Raw genomic sequence first — 18069 nt, 5'->3', positions numbered from 1 at the left:
CAGAGATTGCTTTAAGACTCAGAGAAAGTAATTTCTAAAGGCACATCTGTGTGAAAGTTTCCAGGGATGGAGGCTGGATACGAAGTCCTCTTTGCAAATTATACACCTTGTAGTACATCATCATCAGCCCTCCCTTCAGCCACCATCTTGGGGGGAGAGAGGCAGACTAGCTCCAACTGCCTGCCTGGAAGAAGACAAGCCCTCCCTTCAGCCACCATCTTGGGGGGAGAGAGGCAGGCTAGCTCCAACTGCCTGCCTGGAAGAAGACAAGCCCTCCCTTCAGCCACCATCTTGGGGGAGAGAGGCCTGGCCTGAAAGACTAAGAGCCCTCCTTCTGACCACCATCTTGAGGGGGAGAGAGGCCTGTTATGTTTTATTTTAACTTTGTATTGTACTTCCTGTTGTACACCGCTTTGATCTAATTTGGAAAAGCGGTATATAAATAAACATTATCATCATCATCATCATCATCATCATCATCATCATCATCATCATCATCATCTGACCATGAAGGCTGCACTAGTCAATATTGCACTTCTGTGTCCAGAAAGCTTAAGGATCAGAATTTGAATAAAGTACGGTAGTTATCACTTGTTTGTTTGTCCCTAGTATTCAATGGCCTTTCAATTCAGAAGTGTCATTTTCAATGTCATTTTCAGTTATCATGGCTTCCTTCCATGAATCTATTCCTTTCATGGTTTTATTGGCTGTGCATATCAGCACAGAGTTAGTTGCATACATTGTGAAGTAACTATGTTTCCCCTTTCATGATCATATTGCCAGTTTCACTGGGTGATTCCTGCTGTTATGACAGATAGATAGAACTGAAGCTTGAGTGGAAACTATTCACACAGCTAACCAAGGCCACATGTGTCGGTACATAAGTTCTATGAATTTCACAGAATACTGATTCAAATAATTGTATTTTTATTAGAGACTTTCAGGAACTCTATTTTCTTCTGTGTTCTGCTGTGCTGTCTATCACATAGCTTTTTCAGACAAACCTTGGCAGGTTTGGCAGACTTTCTATATAAGATTCTTAACATATTAGAGGCAGTGAAAATTCTTATTGGCTGATATAAGTATAATTCATAAGGCAGTTCTCTTCTCACTGATGCCACAAAAGGGTAGAAGTAAATTTGTTGCACAAAAATGTGGTTAGGTATTACAGGGCCAATCCATTATTACCCATTATTTTATTATTAGTTTATTTTACACACTGTAAATGTTTATAGCTGGTTTCATATTTTAATTTGTACATGGGATTGCTGGATTGCAAGACTCAGATTTGTTTCTGTGTTTCACACAGAGAAAAATCTTTGGTTAAATGGCCCACTTTGTTAGATATAGTCGGCTTTCTGAATCCATGGATTCAACCATCCATGGCTTGAAAATATCCCCACACCACAGCAGATACCAGGGGCCACTATATATGGAGGACTAAAATATGACCTGCACTTCTTGAACCATCCTAATTCATAGAATCATAGAATCATAGAGTTGGAAGAGACCACATTATTATCATCCAATTAATCTGTTATCTGTTTCTTCTTACAAAATATTTATTGTAACAATTCCTCTCCTGGGCATAAAATGGGCCAAAAAGGGTGTCCTATGACTTCTAGGGGGCATGTGGAGGCAAAAAAGTTAATTTTTTATTTGCCAAGTAGGCAACCCTCAAGGGGGGAAGGACAATAGGGTTACCCACCCTTGCACTACATGGTCAAAATTGTACCTACTTTGGCCCTGACATGTTGGATAGATGAAAAGAAAAAGCTAGATAGATGTTGACAAATATTTATTTTTCACCACAACCCTTTAGTGTGGCCTCTAATGAAAATACTGCTGCCCAATTACAAAAACAGTATGTTTGCAGTTTTACAAAGAGCTACTTTTAAACTACAGTCCCATTCATAACCTGGAAGCTACAAGATGCAGGAGTTGCTTATCTATCTCATTTATTACATTTCCTGTAATGCTTGACACCAGTACCAGAGGCAAAGTTTGCAAATTTGTGGCTGACAAAGCCATTTTTGTTGCACCCCTTTCCAATCTAAGTAGTTAAGTGTTCTGATGTGAATATTATCTTCAGGCTTTTGATATTTTTTAAAATTTTGATTTGTTTGTTTGGAAATGCTGCCACCCACTTGGAAACTGCTGTTTCTTTTCTTTTTTAATCATATTTTCAGGTTCATAATTTCCAAGAGCTGGAAGGATACCAAGAAATGTGAAGGAACTGGCTCAGCTGATATGCTAGTCTTTTCAGCATCCTCATGAACAAATGAGAATCATGTGAAATAGATAACCATGGCACAGTCAGATTAATTTTCTTTTCTTTCTGCATGCTGTATTAATCCCCAAGAATACTCACTGCCTCTAAAGCTCAGGATAGGTGAGCTGTAAGCCTATAATTTTGCACCATGCCTTCTCTTCCCCTCAGGGGCTGGCACTCCATAAAGCAGACCTACAGCTACTGTAGTTTATGAGCTCTGTATAAACATAACACTGTTGACTTATCCAGCCAGGGTGTTTACTTTCAATAGCAACAGCCACTGACATAATGCAGGAAGGCAACTGCTAACGAAACACTCACTTTTGCCTTGAAACAGCATTTTAACTCTGTTAATGGCGTAGAGTTGGGTGGGGATATTATTTATTTATTTTATTTGACTGCCTGCAAATCAAGATGTTATAGATCATCTATGCCAAAAGTTACATTACAGCCAGCAGTGGAAGAGAAACAAAGGAAGAAATGTGGGGAGGGCTCTGAGGTTATTGAAGCCCCACTGTGTTTGCACCCAGAGCCTCAGAACTGCTAAAGAATGAGAGATCCTAAGAATCTGGCTTACATATAAAAAAAACTATGTTGGTTCACAGCAAACAGTCCATCCATTTCATGAGAAATAATTCATGTTTCAGCGTCAAACAAATTGCAAGGGGAAGTTGAAATGGACATTATGGCAATCAACAGATTAAAAAGTTTCAAAATTATGTACTGGTGTAATTCATAGCAAGAAATACTGAATTATTTTCCCTTTATAGATTATGAAAATTAAGTATAATTTGTTTTGCTTGTTATGGAAAGGGGCAAGGAACTCTAGCTATCAGTAAGAAAATCTAATTGCTGACCTCTGACTTCACCACAGTTATTGTATTGTTTTTAAGTATGTTTTATGTTTTAAAATCTACATTGTTTAGTTGTATTTTAAGGAGGGTGGGTGGGTTGAGGGTTCGGACTGTATATTTTGATCTTGTAAGCTGCCCCGATTGCATTTTGTAGAGAGGCGGGATATAAATAAATTTTATTATTATTATTGGAAATATTTTTCAACTACACTTCTAACATCTAAGATTTTATCAAGTATTGCTTCTGCGTTAAAGTCATCTCTTTATAACCCTAAGGACTGTTTGAATGAATAAATGTTTTGAGTTAATAAATGTTACTCGTTACCCCCTCAAACCATAACATCTTAGTATTTAGAGACATAGCCATATTAGTCTGGAATATCAGCGTGCAAAGGGATCTTGTAACATCCTTGAAAGTAACTGAAAGAAAAGTTGGTAGCATGAGCTCTTGTAAACTTGGGGGCTCTACAGACTGGCAGTGAGGGCTGAGCATCTGGACACTCCCATTCTAGCCTCACACATCTGTACAAAACAGAAACAGCTTGGCAACTTATTCTGGCTGCCAAGGCTGGGGCAGAACACACTTTTCAGCTCGTGAGCAGAGAGGTCATTCAGATAGTGACATACCTAAGTGCATCATTTTGGTTTTGTTTTGTTTTGGTTTGGTTTGGTTTGGTTCCTCCTGGGGCAAACCCACCACTCCACTTTCAGTGTACTCTCAGTACACCACTGCCTCCAACTGTCCTAATTGGGATAATTCCAATCATTCCTCTGTCATCTCCCAACTTTTTCTGCTTCTTTGAAAATGTCCCCATTTTTCTATCTCCTCCCATTTCTCCCTATTTCTCCTCAGCTTATTTCAATTGCTTTAAATTGAATTCAAAACGCAATCATCTCAACAGGAGGGAGAGGAGAGGGGAGAGAGAAATCTTGCCCTTCCCAGTAAGTTCAGGCAAAAGCAAACTACTACAGGCTCTCTGTTCTTCTTCATTAATAACTTTGCCATCTTCACTACACTTAGATGATGCTTGGCTACAAGTGTCCCAGTTTTCATCCTCTTACTATACTGGCCTCTGGTGTGTTCTCTCCTCTGAGACATTAGCTATCATGTTCATAAGAAACCATGCAAAGAAAATTCATTTATGCAGAATAAGTCCATTTTATCTATTCTGTTTATAAGCATAATTCATTTTAAGTACAGGATCTTTAGCTTGCTGGATACAAAGTCATAAAAATAAAATAATGTGCACTTTAAAGATGGAGATAGGCTTTTCATAGTCTTCTGTCAGAACTGCTGAAAATGTAAATCATTCGCAGTGTACCACATGCAGACAAAGGGGTGATGAATCCCACACGAGTCTGCAGAAAGGGATAGTTGGATAGGGGATTGGCTGCTTTGTAACTAGCCTCTTGCCTACTGTTCACAATCTACCAGCTGGCTTTCCCAATTAGAAGAAATCCATAGAGGAACTGCCAAGATGAGTATATTTTTTAAACTGACAATTTCTTTCCACTGAATTTACAACTGTGCTGCATATCATAAATCCAGAATAGCTAATTTTATGGGGAAATTGAGTTGGAGAGGAGGAAAGAAATAAAAAAGAGGAAACTTCCAAGGAAGTTGATTAAAATGAATTTTTAAAATAAACTAGCCAAATGCATTGGCCTACAATGAGATTGTGAATAATGGGGAAATGTCAAAATTAATCAGAAAGATTTTTTTGGGCAAGGAATATGTCTTAAAGAATATTTATAAGAAAAAGTTTGAAAGAGAATGTTATTTGGCACATGCAATCCTACCAAGGAGGGGAAAAAGGGAGAAACATCCAGTGTTTTATCCTTGGAAAGATCACTTCTAAGGAACGAAACTAGGCAAACACCATTTTCCTAATAATGCTAATGTAAAGATGGGAGAACATTTCCAAAGACATTAACCAAGAGAACTGTGTAACTGTTCCTAGTCCTTTTGATTCTTCTATTCTCTTCTCTTGTTCATTTTCTTTTTCTTTTATCCCTTCAGCAAGATGGAAATCAACTGGAGGGTAAACACCTCCTGATCTGCCCCCCAGATGTCTCAGCATTGATTGACAGCCAATTAACCTTCTGCATTAAATTGGTAGCCTTTAATTTTAAAAACATGTTTACCACAACATATTTAGTTCATATGACTAAATTACATAATAACTAATATAACCCCCCCTTGCCAGGGTCACATGTGCCAGATAACCAAGACCCATAATCAGAGCCTGTGTCTGCTATTACTATATATGATTATTGAATTTAGTTTTCTTTTGCTGAACATAGCCACCAATTTCACACACATCTAGGCACAACTGGTTACTCAATACTTCACATACATCCACTTTTTAAAAATATGTTATTCCAAACCCTTGTAATCGCTGTTTGAACTACTGAAGACTGCATCCCACAAATCACACACAGTGGGATATGACTTCGTTACTCATGTCAGTTCTCACTTCACTGCAGCTGCTGATTTTCTCCCTACCAATGGGAACTCTCAAGTGTACTGTTGCTAGCATCCATTATCTCAGGAGAACAGCAACTGGCAAGAGCAATGGATCAGCTAACTAACTCATACTTTACTATTTCATGATAGTGTCCCTAAAGGATGTTATAAATTACTCCTGCTTCAGAAGAATCTCACAGGCAGATTTATCCCCAGAAAGAGTCATTGCTTGCAAAAACGAACAAGGAAAGCATCTATAAATACTGATAGGCAGGACTTGGAGAGATGGCCTTCCCTTCCAATTTCCAAAACTAATACAGGTCTCCAGGCTTTATGATCCTACCCATACAACTCTAAATGCCCCCTGCCCCTCTGAGCACTAAAGCTACCTTCTTTTTTTCCCACAGATAGAGCAGTAAGGCTACAACTAGGAAGCATCAACTCGAAGAGGACCAGCCCTCCCTTCAGCCACCATCTGGAAGGGGAGAGAGAGGCAGGCGAGCTCCAACTGCCTTCCTCGAAGAGGACCAGCCCTCCCTTCAGCCACCATCTGGGAGAGAGAGGCAGGTGAGCTCCAACTGCCTTCCTCGAAGAGGACCAGCCCTCCCTTCAGCCACCATCTGGAAGGGGAGAGAGAGGCAGGCGAGCTCCAACTGCCTTCCTCGAAGAGGACCAGCCCTCCCTTCAGCCACCATCTGGGAGAGAGAGGCAGGCGAGCTCCAACTGCCTTCCTCGAAGAGGACCAGCCCTCCCTTCAGCCACCATCTGGGAGAGTGAGGCAGGTGAGCTCCAACTGCCTTCCTCGAAGAGGACCAGCCCTCCCTTCAGTCACCATCTGGGAGAGAGAGGCAGGCGAGCTCCAACTGCCTTCCTCGAAGAGGACCAGCCCTCCCTTCAGTCACCATCTGGGAGAGAGAGGCAGGTGAGCTCCAACTGCCTTCCTCGAAGAGGACCAGCCCTCCCTTCAGTCACCATCTGGGAGAGAGAGGCAGGTGAGCTCCACCAGGCCTGCCTGGAAGAAGCAGAGCCCTCCCTCCGGTCCATCTGCCTTGGTCCAGGCCTCAGAGGGAGAGAAGAATGCTAGACCTGATCCCCTCCCCCCCCCTCACCATTCCCTTCTCCTTTTCTGTCGTGTCTTTTAGATTGTAAGCCTGCGGGCAGGGAACTGTCTGGTTAAAAATAATAATAAATGTAAGCCGCCCTGATAGCCATTAGGGCTGAAGGGCGGGATATAAATACCTAAATAAATAAAATAAAAATAAATCATGGATAAATATATTAGGGGGGGGGACAGTACACAACAAAAGCTAATATTTTAAAAAGAAATGGAGAGCTAAACCCTGTCTCCTATTTGAAGATGTGTGGAAGGTGACCATTTTCTAACAGAAATAAGAAATGAGAGGCAGCCTATTGACAGGCAGAGATAGGCTGTCACTTAATTTCACTGCTTTACAATGCTGTGTTCCCTGAATTTTCAGTAAAAGGTATCATATAGACAATATGATATACTGTGAGCATAGCTTTATCTCAGAAGCAATGGACAAATGTTTCCCTAATGTGACTATGCTCCAAAATCCTCATTGGCACATGTGTATTCTTGGATTCCTCTAAAACTGACCAAAATTCCATATGAAGATGTACCATCAATATATGGGGAAGCATCAGATAAAACATATATATTGTAATCAAGAGTTCTTAAGGCAATGCACAATTCTTTCCCTTTTCCAAAATGGAGCAATGGTTACTAGGAATGATGGTTGATGGTTTCTTTTAAAGTAAAAATTAGATAGGTCCTCAATTAATTTGAGTCCCAATGACATCCATAGACAGAAGTGCATCTTTGGTATCAGATGCAAGGGGCAAACAACAATGCACAGCTACCCTGATTTTCTGCTTGTATTTGTCTGGATACAATAGAAAAGAGAGTGCTGGAATAGGCTGAACTTTAGAGTAGATGGATCTAAAAAGACACACCTCATCAACTAATCAATTTCTTCAGAAGTTTGCTTTGCAACTTATACACTTGCAGAATAGCTACAGCTCAGTGATAAGCCACATCACTGCTCAGTCTTCTGAAAAACTTTTCTCAGGCCATTTATTGTTACAACAGGGTTTTGTACACTAATATGAGTCATACAATGAAAGAAGTGAAAATGGTTCGTTATGATTCTGTGAAATCCCCAAACCACTGAGAAAGCTCGGGTTACTAACAGAAAGCATCACAGGATGAGCAAAGAGACTCATAAGTGCAAACACTCCAAAGATGACTAAGAGTCCCTGCGTGTGCCAAAATGGAGGCCTTTCACAGGTCCAATCCTGTGAAATGCAGAAAGCTCATTTTGGACTTAATCCTCCTGTACCAAAAAGGAAGATGGCTGGAAATGGGAAACCTAATAGAGTGATCATATACTAGTGGGCCGCAGTCCGAGAACATTTGCTGAAATAGAGGCCTAGTGGATTAGTAGAAACTACATTCCGCAACCATTAGATATGTTCAGTGGAAATCCCCTCTTCTTCAATGTGGATATTAACCAAGTGTACAAAAGGGAGACTCCCACACCCCAATTATTTTATTGCTTGTTTGATTTGTCTTGCTCTCTCTTGGAGTACTGCCTGGAAGTAGTCTGCATATGATGCTCTTAGAGTGAGAATCATGAAAGTATCTAATTTTCCGACTTTTAACTAATTAATCAGTCTTAGGAGTTTATCACACAGGAGGCAAAGCACCCAAATCCTGTGGATAAATAGGGTTTAAATCATGTGAATATTCCGCAAGAGTTCAGACATGTTGGGGGCACTTTGGCATTAACCCAACAGTAACCTGTGCAAAAAAAAAAGGCAAAATCGCACAACTTTTTGCATGGGTTAATGTCAGGTAAATGCCAAAGTTGTGCAACGTCATTAGATATTCACAGATTTAAACACCATTTATCCACAGGATTTGGGTGCTTCCTTTCCATGTGATAAACTCCTTAGACAACATATATACCAAATTTCAGTTTTTCATTTGTTCTGGAAGTACACCAGTGATTTCAAGGATAGTACAACGTCTCACTATTCATTATGTGCAGCTTTTTCTGAAAAAATGTCTACTGACAAGTAAGTCTTATGGACTTCAGTGAAACATATTCCCATTATGTATGCATACCATTGTAGCCTTAGGTATAAAGTTAAAGTTTATACATGAAGCATAATACATGGAGCATAATACATTTATACATGGAACATAATCACATTTGGGCAGGAAATTGGATTAGCTGTTTTACAGGTTTATCTCCATCTTGTAAGACTTATAGGTTTTATATTATGAAAACAATTGGATTAAAATAAACATGTGACTTACAGCATTCAATGGGGTTTGATGCCACTTGCAGAGAAACTATCCTGCCACTAGATTCAGGAATATGCACACGGAAAACCAGCCTCACGCGGGTATTCTTCCGACCAATATCAGTCTCCCCTTTCCGGAGTTCAATGTCTGCATTCCTCAGTTTGAGGATGCCTGCACAGTCAATACTGCAGAACACACACAGAAAAGGAAACCTCAGTTAGTCCAAATTCTAACGGATCACTCACTCAACTTGCCAAGAACATTTGCTAAGTAAGAAAGACAAACACTAATGAATCTGATTATGACCAGGGTTTCAAAAACAACATTCATACAGTTCATGCTTCAAGTGAGGGTCCATAGTTAAGCATATATTCTGAGATGTTATAGTACAGCCTTTTATTTAAAATGGAAATAGGCAACTCTGGCCCCTCCAGATTTTGGGGTTGTGAATCCCATAATCTATTACCATGGGCTATCCTGGCTGTGGCTAATGAAAGTTGTGATCCAAAAGATAAAAAGAAGAAAGCAGTGGAGGGCCAGAGTTTCCCAATTTAATACTAAAGAAACAGTATGGTATAGCAGTTAAAGCAGGACTAGGGTTCAAATCCAAACACAGCCATAAAACTCATATGAACATTTAGAATTGCCTTAAAATGACTTTAATTCATCTATCTTGCCAGTATTGTCTGCTCTTACTGATAATGGCCCTCCCAAGTTCTCAGATAGAAAGAGGTCTTTCCTACAACGTACTGCTTAATCATTTTAACTAAAGTGATTGAATCAAGGGCCTTCTACATGCAGACAATATGCTCTATTGCTAAACTATGACTCCATAGTACAGTTAAACCATACATTCAAGCCTGGGCTTAAATCTTTTGCATGCGATAGTTTTCAAATTAAATACAGGTGGCCTGTGCATGAACATTATGTTTTGCCCTATTAATATCTTATAACAAGACACTTTCTCTGCTAGCACCCTTACGTTGCTTTCATGTCATTTTTTGGCTCCAAGGGAATTTCCAGCACTTTGGTGTTGCCAATGATTTTCTCATAGCTCGTTGTGGTGACTGTTTTCCCCGTAATGCGATGGACTTGGTAGAAAGCATGTGGTTTAAGAATCCGCTCATCTGCCGTTCCAATGAAGATCTGAAGTCCCAGGGGCTTATTGTCCATGTAACCATGAAGCTGGCAAGAGACCAAATCAGTTACATCAGTATCATCTCCACAACAAATAGAGAAGGCAAATTAAAATGTAAACAGAGTCAGACAGAGAACAAGTCAGGCTATAAATAGTCGCTTGTCTGATCACCTGTGGTAACTGGGATCACTTTCAGACAACCAGACTGAAAGTTTTATAACTAAAAGAGATGTGGTTCTTTTACTTTCCTTCAGTCTATGGGTGTGCCATTAATGACCACAAGTAGGTTGTTAAGTGAAAAATACATTTGGGCGGGATACAGACGGGCAAAAAGGGGTGTATTCATGACGTCATGAAGGTAGAGCCTTCAGACGGGCCTTACCTGAATGCCGCCATGAACACGCCCCCCGCACGCCCCAAGCGGGAAGAGGCGGCATTAAAAAGGTGCTGCTTTTTTCCGCTTCTTTTTGATTTGCGGCGTACGTGTGCAGCTCCATATGTAAGCTGCTGCACCGGTACGCCAGAATTGCTACGCCGTAAATATAAGTTGCCCATTTAAAAGCTCCGTGTCAGCTGCGTCGCATAATGGGTCGGGGTCCGGGACATGCGTGGTTTGCAGTCAAGCTTTAATTGCAACGTCCGCTGCCATGCAGCTGTGGAAGCTGCGGCACAGCTGCGGCGCATTTTAAATCTCGTAACCCTAACCCTAGAGCTCCATGTGCGCATGCGTTGCTGGAATCGCGGGAAGTTGTAAGTTTTGCCAGCGGATGTTTTGGTTGTAGAAAGTGATAAGGGAAAGTTTGGAATTTAAAGTGACCCCCTACACACATTCCTGCGCCATTTTCACCTGGGAACGGGCACAGTTCGGCTGTTCCTGGCACAGCTGTGCGGCGGCTCCCCTTTGGCACCAGGCAGGATGGCACAGCCATCCACCAGCACCCCGAAAAAAGGCAGGGGGACGTCTTGGTCTCATACTGAGACGGCTGACCTCATAGCTATATGGTCCCAGCCAAACATTTTGCAGAAACTGGAGCAGTCCTACCTGAATGCTGACACATATCGAGAAGTGGAAGAAGCCATGAGAGCTGCTGCACCGGTACACCAGAATTGCTACGCCGCTAATTTAAGTTGCCCATTTAAAAGCTCCGTGTCTGCTGCGTCGCATAATGAGTTGGGGTCTTGGAACATGTGCAGTTTGCAGTCAGGCTTTAATTGCAGCGTCCGCTGCCATGCAGGTGTGGAAGCTGCAGCACAGCTGCAGCACATTTTAAGACTCCTAACCCTAACCCTAACCCTAACCCTAACCCTAACCCTAGAGCAACATGTACGCATGCGCTGCTTGGAAAGTTTGGACTTTAAACTGCACCCCTACACACATTCCTGTGCCATTTTCACCTAACAATAAAAAACCCCTAAAACTGTAAATATTTACATATGTACAAGGGAGGTGATGGGGGATGGCAGGGGGACAGTGGTGGCAGCGGCGACAGCTGTGGCTGTGCATTGCAGATTCAGCAAGAGCGCGGGGACCAAAGGAGAGGAGGCATCTATGATGCTGGTGACACTGGCAAAGTGCAAGCGGGCAAGGATGCCAACACCAGCTGATCACCAGCTGGCAGGAGACCACCTTTGTTCTTGGGCAGGGTGGGGAAAAAAGTTTTAAAGGGGCTTGGGCGCTTTAAATGTGCCCATAGGCTTTCTGCCGCCGCTGCTTAGCGCTGCAGCTGCGCAGCTGCGCATCCGCCAGCCGGCAAAGGGAAAAAAAAGCCGCGGTTTGGGCCGCCCGTGCGGAAGCTGCCCCTTTCTTTGCGGCATCCTCCGAGGCGGCGGTATGGAAGCTACGGGTCTGAAACGGACCCAGGTGAGGCGTCTTCACTGCCCCCCGTGTGGAAGCCCCGACACCTGAAGCACGTCCCCGGGGTGGGCGGGCGGTCTGGAGGCTCCGTATTCAGCAGAATACACCTCCAAGACGTCTTCTCCTGCCCGTCTGTATCCCGCCCAGGATTACTAACTCTTGTGATTTTACCTTCCAGTGTTGGAATAAATTCAGGTACAGAATGCTGACTTATTTAGTAACCATGATTACTCCTGATGAAATCCCTGATTCATTTGTAGAAATCATGCTATGTGTGTGTATTTGTGTGTGCACATATATGAATAGCTCTTCTAATATATGGCACCAGTATAATCCAGGCCAATCTCCTCTGAACAAATCTTGCCAAGAAAACTCTATGATAAGGCTGCCTTAGGGTTGCCATAATATGTTAGAAACAACTTGAAGGCATGCAACAACAACGATGCACTCACTATTTTATACGTTGGCCCCCTCCCTGCTATCCTTTTGCTGGCAAGCAGAAACATTTTCATTTAAGCAAGATTTTGCTTTATCTGTTTTTAACTTTTGTATGATTTTTATTCAGTTTTATAATGTTTTAATGTGGTGATTTTAAAATGGTTTTCAAATTTTTTCCAAATGTTTTTAATTTGTTGTCCTAGAAGCCACCTTGGGTACTGTCTTGGGAGAAAGACAGCATAAAAATAAAGTAAATAAAATAAATAAATAAATCCAGGTTGCCATCCCCCCCCCCCCTCAGATTCAACGTTCAATGAAAGACACAAGGAAATAATTTGCTCTTACTTAATCTTACTCACTGAGCTGCAGTCTATATAATTTATAGAAAATAAATTTTAAAACTGATCTCTTACAAATAAAATTTGGGTATTCATTTGGGAGCCATCATCATTTTACTACTTGAGATAAACAACAAGACTGTGGACCCTTTCACACTACAGTCACCCCTCCAAGTCCGTGGACGTGAAATGTGCAGACTTGGAAATCCATGGATGGGCAACTTCTGTTAACCTGAATGAATCGCCCGCCTGTGGCGCACCCTCTGCATTCATGTGCCTCATTCAAGCCTATGGGGCTTGAATATGCATGAGATTTCGAACTTGCAGGGGGTCCAAAACAGATCCCCCATGAGTTCAAAGGGGTGACTGTATATAATTATTTCACCATGAGTCAATTTTCACTGCTAGAATTCTATCCTGGAATTTGCAATTTATGGAAAAACATTTAGAATTCTCATAGCCAGAATGCTCTAGTGCTTCATCAAATAACAGACCCCAGGATTTCATAGGATTTAGCCAAATCCTATGAAATAAAGGGAAATCATGCTACAATGGCCTAGAGCAAAAGGCCCAGTATCTCCCACAAAATTCTATGTACATAAATTGGCCTGGGAGACCCAGTGTGGTATATTGCTTTGAGTTTTAGACTATGACTCTGGAGATTAGGGACTGATTCCTTGCTGGACCATAAAAATCCACTGGGTGACCTTGGGCAAATCACACTCTCTCAGCTTCAGAGAATGCCAATGGCAAATCCCCTCTGAAGAAACTTGCCAAGAAAATCCTATAAGTTTGCCCGTCACCAACAATGACTTGGAGGCACACAACAACAACAACAACAACAACAACAACAACATTGGCCTGACTAGCAGTTGACCACCAGTTAGTATTATTTTAGAGAGATTTTAATCATGTAATGTTGTTGTTTTAGATTGTATGCCACTTGGCAGATTTTTATTCTTTCCCCCCCATTTTATTTGACCCTTACTATGTAAAGTGCTGTGCAAACTTTACAGTGCTCTATAAATAAATATTATTATTATTATTATTATTATTAATAATAATAAATAGTGAACAGTCAGTATCCTCCACCACACTTTTGGACAGCAGGCTATCTTAGAGGGCACAGGGCTCTGTGTCACACATGCCTCACTCATCCATCATGTTGCCACAACTCCCTGAACCCCAGCGCCTGCTGCCTCTGGTAGACATCTCACTCTGCCAAATAGTTGTCCCTAGGTTGTCTTTTGGAGAACTGAAAATTGGGTAAATCTATGTCTGATATCTTTTGAGTAGTTGGACAGTCTAACCACAATGGTTCCTCCCTCCTCCTCCATGCCAAAACAACAACAAAATGCCACCAAGACAGGATGTGTAAGATCTTCTTTATATAAAGTGCAAGGATAAACTTCAAAGCCGAACCTAAAGGCTTAATTTCAATAGGTGAGGCATCAATCAAATGTTTAGCCAAAGTCTTTGGCAGTTTACATTGTGAGCTCACAAAGCATTTCCTGCTTCTGAATAGCTGGAAGTAATCTAGCAGCAGAAGAAATAATCTGCAGTCATGATAATTCCCAAATCTAAGGAAGTATGTGTGTGTGTCCACATGTACCATGGAGAAAGAAAGGGGAATATATGATATTTTTGCCTAAAGGCTGAACTATAGAACTCAACTGAATTAACTCCAGTTCTCTTACATAAACAAAGGAAGCTGAGAAAGCAGCAAAAGCAGATGAAATAAAAAGCAAGGTCATTCTACCTGCCTGGTTGAAAGACTATTTCCCTGAAGGCTTGCCTCTCAGCTGCAAGCTATTCCAGGAGGACACAGTAGAAGGTACCACAGAGGAAGCAGGATCATTCCAAGAGTCCTACTGAAAAATTGCTTCCTTTTTTCCTCTTTCTTCTCATTCCCTTTCTCATTTTCTGTTGTGTCTTTATCAAACAACATAACATCAGGGGAGGGAATCATGAGGCTCTCTTCACATCATTGGATTGCAACACCCAGCATTCCTTACCAAGCTGCTCCACAAGTCCTTTTTTTTTTTTGGCTGACAAGTATGATAAAAATGATGTAAATAATAAATAGAGATGCAATAGCACCTTACAATGTTAGTGTACACAGGGCTAGAAGGGAGGCGTAGAATTCCAAATCTAAGAGGCAGGACTGCACAAAGCCAAAAGGAGCCCTCTCAGTTTGTATCACCCACCAGGAGTTCAATAAACCTCCAATTTTGTCACCTGCAAGATGGGGCAAGAAATTGTCATGCACGTCTCATGTCTCATGGCTGTGTTTAATTAGGAAAGGGTTTGTAAAGGCCATAAAGTGTGTTTTGCTAATGCTGTGATATTGTCTGTACAAACATTAATAGCACATACTGTATCTGTGGGATCAGTACCTGCTGTATCACTTACCCACATCTGAAAAAAATATTTTCTCTCTAGGCATTTTCTAGGGCCTCCACTGTGATTCTATGGTATGCTTCCAGCAGAGGTTGACCACAGAATCACAGTGAAGCACTTAGAGATGTCTAGAAAGTTGTTCTCTTAGGAATCTCTAGGTTCTCCACAGCGACTCTATGGTTACTTTCTGCTGGAAGTCATTCATTTGAATAGATCTATTATCCACGTTTTCACATTTTCATGGTAAGTCTGGGAACAGATCCCCCATGGATATAGGGGTCATACTGTGCATTTAAAATAATATAAATACATGAAGATTACTCAATGCAAGAAGCACAGCCTGTCTCAGCAGAAACAGTATCATAATGTCACCATTCACAAATAATATCATAACGTCTTGCAAACATAATGTTGAACAACCAGTTTACATAAATGGCTTCTCTTGTGGAGCAGCAAGATTGACATTGGTATGGGACACCTTTGACAGTTGTCATGGCCCCAAAAACCTGGCAGGATCTACCAATGAGCCCTTCTTTGATGCCCCACCTCACCATGGGGAAGCACACTCTTCAAGCTGCTATTTCAGTTTCTCACTATGTCCGTAATGTAGTGTGGCTCTAAAATACTGCAGGAAATTAAAATGGCAGCTCCCAGAATCAGCTACCCCATGTAAGTCAGAGTTACCTATGGTCATAGTACCCTACTGCTGCTACTGCATCCAGGTAACCCTGCAAAATTACAGGAACAGAGCAAGGGACCAAGGCAACACAGCTAGAAAAAGGTACTTTATTACACCAGAATTTAGGAGTAATATATTATTAGAAATATCATTTCTCATGACTAGTTTCTCTTTGGGGTAATGAAGGTATAAAAATGGCATTTTACTGTACCATGAAAAGTGGCTATGGTGGCTGAGGGATCTTGGGAGCACACAACTCCCAGGTTATAACAGGTCTACTGACTGCTAATCAATTTCTGTGCATAATTCAAAGTCCTGGTTTTGACCTATAACGCCCTATACAGATTGTTTGAAGAACTATGTTCTCCCATATGAACCTGCCTCTGTTTTGAGATCTGCTAGGGAGGCCCTTGTCTCTGTTCCATCATCCTCACAGGTTCATCTGGTGGGAACAAGGGAGAAGGCCTTCTTAGTGGCTGCCTCCAAGCTCTGAAACTCCCTTCCCAGAGAGATAAGACTGGCAATCTCCTTATTCTTGTTCTGCAGTAAGGTGAAGACCTTTCTGTTTCAATGGGTCTTTAAGGACAGAATGGCTCATCCTACTGAAGTAATCTTCTGGACTTTCTGTATGTTATTTTTGTTGTGCTCCTGTTGTTTTTAATAGAAATTGTTCATTCTTTTAGATGGTTTTAATATTGCTTGTTTAATTGTCTTTTAACTTTTGTATTTTGTGAATTTTAACTATGTGGTTTTATCTGTGGTTAGCTGCCTTGAATCCCAAACTGGAAGAAAAGCAGAATATAAATAAATATATAGTGAAAGCCAGTGTGACAAGTGGTTTGAGTGTTGGACTATGACTCTGGGAACAATGGTTTGATTCCCAGCTCAGCCATGAAAACCCACTGGATGGCCTTGGGCAAGTCACACGCTCTCAGCCTCAGAGGAAGACAATGGCAAATCTTGCCAAGAAAATCTTATGATAGGTTTGCCTTTGGGTAGCCATAAATAGGAAACAACTTGAAGGCACACACCAGCAAACAATACAATCAGTTTTTAAAAGTAACGTTCCCAATCTTTGCATCTGAGTGCAGTTTGCCAAGATTGAATTCCAACCTGAAGCCACACTGATGACACCCAAATCTATTTCTCTATGTCTCACACTTTTGCGGTGACCAAGGATGACATCTCTCCTCTAAATGCCTGCCTTGAGTCGGTAATGGGATGGATGAGGGAAAACAAACTCAAGTTGAATCCAGAGAAAACAGAGGTACTAGCGATAGAATCCCTGGGTCCTGGCAGAGAACTTTGCCAAACTGTCCTGGACGGGGTCACACTTCCCCTAAAGAATGGAGTGCGTAGTTTGGGAGTACTCCTAGATCTGTCTCTGCAGTTGTCATCTCAAGTAGATGCGATGGCTAGGAGTGCTTGGTATCAACTTCGGTTGATACACCAACTGCGCCCCTACCTGGCCCAGAGGGACCTTGAACCAGTGGTACTTGCACTGGTAATCTCTCGTTTAGATTTCTATAATGCGCTCTACTTGGCGCTACCTTTGTACAAAGTTCGGAAGCTTCAATTAGTTCAAAATGCAGCAGCTAGATTGGTCACTGGAGCATCGAGGTTTGACCATATCATACCAATACTAAAATCTCTGCACTGGCTGCCGATTAGCTTCCGGGCACAATACAAAGTGTTGGTTATTACCTTTAAAGCCCTAAATGGCTTGGGCCCAAGTTACTTGAGGGAACGCCTCTCCCTACACAATCTGCCCCGAACTCTCAGAATAACTGGGAAGAAATCTCTAGACTACGTAGTGACCACTTCCCACAGAATATTTTCCGCTGTGGCCCCCAAGATGTGGAATGATTTGCCGGAAGAGATCCGTCCCATTACCAACTTGGATGCTTTCAAGAAGGCACTGAAGACGGAACTCTTCCATCGAACCTACCCACCAAACCTGCTGCAAAATTCTCACCTCTGTCAGTATTGTATGTTTTTTACGGAGAGTCGACCAGCTGTATTGTATTGATAGTAATGTATATATATTTTGATGCTATGTATTTAATATTGTTGAAATATGCTTTTATTGTTGAAATTTGCTGACTGCTGTAATCCTGCCTCGATCCACAGGGAGAGGCGGGAAATAGAAATATTTTTTTTATTTTTTTTTTATTATTATATCCTTCAAAAGCAACATTTCAAACTACTATATTGCTCTATACATGAGGGAATTTTACAACAGATCAACAGCATAATGGACTGACATTTTGGACATTCCACAGAGGCAGCATGAAAGG

At 41.5% G+C, this 18069-nt stretch overlaps 1 protein-coding gene across 1 annotated transcript in view; it reads right to left on the bottom strand.

The window, feature by feature from the left end:
• NFATC2 (nuclear factor of activated T cells 2) overlaps positions 1-18069 on the bottom strand; it is a 161514-nt gene that overhangs the window by 101971 nt on the left and 41474 nt on the right. Inside the window, exons 4-5 of the mRNA XM_089518501.1 lie at positions 9907-10109; positions 8937-9109 (exon numbers count right to left, since the gene is read on the bottom strand). Of these exons, the coding sequence (XP_089374627.1) occupies positions 8937-9109; positions 9907-10109 (376 nt within the window). The remainder of the gene's footprint in view (positions 1-8936; positions 9110-9906; positions 10110-18069) is intronic.

This window comes from Sceloporus occidentalis, unplaced genomic scaffold (assembly GCF_023333645.1).
Source record: "Sceloporus occidentalis isolate IW3139 unplaced genomic scaffold, rSceOcc1.0.p SCAF_3, whole genome shotgun sequence".
NCBI classification, from domain to species: domain Eukaryota; kingdom Metazoa; phylum Chordata; class Lepidosauria; order Squamata; family Phrynosomatidae; genus Sceloporus; species Sceloporus occidentalis.
Note: the sequence above shows the minus strand (reverse complement) of the source record. Positions and strands in the feature narration are given on the sequence as shown.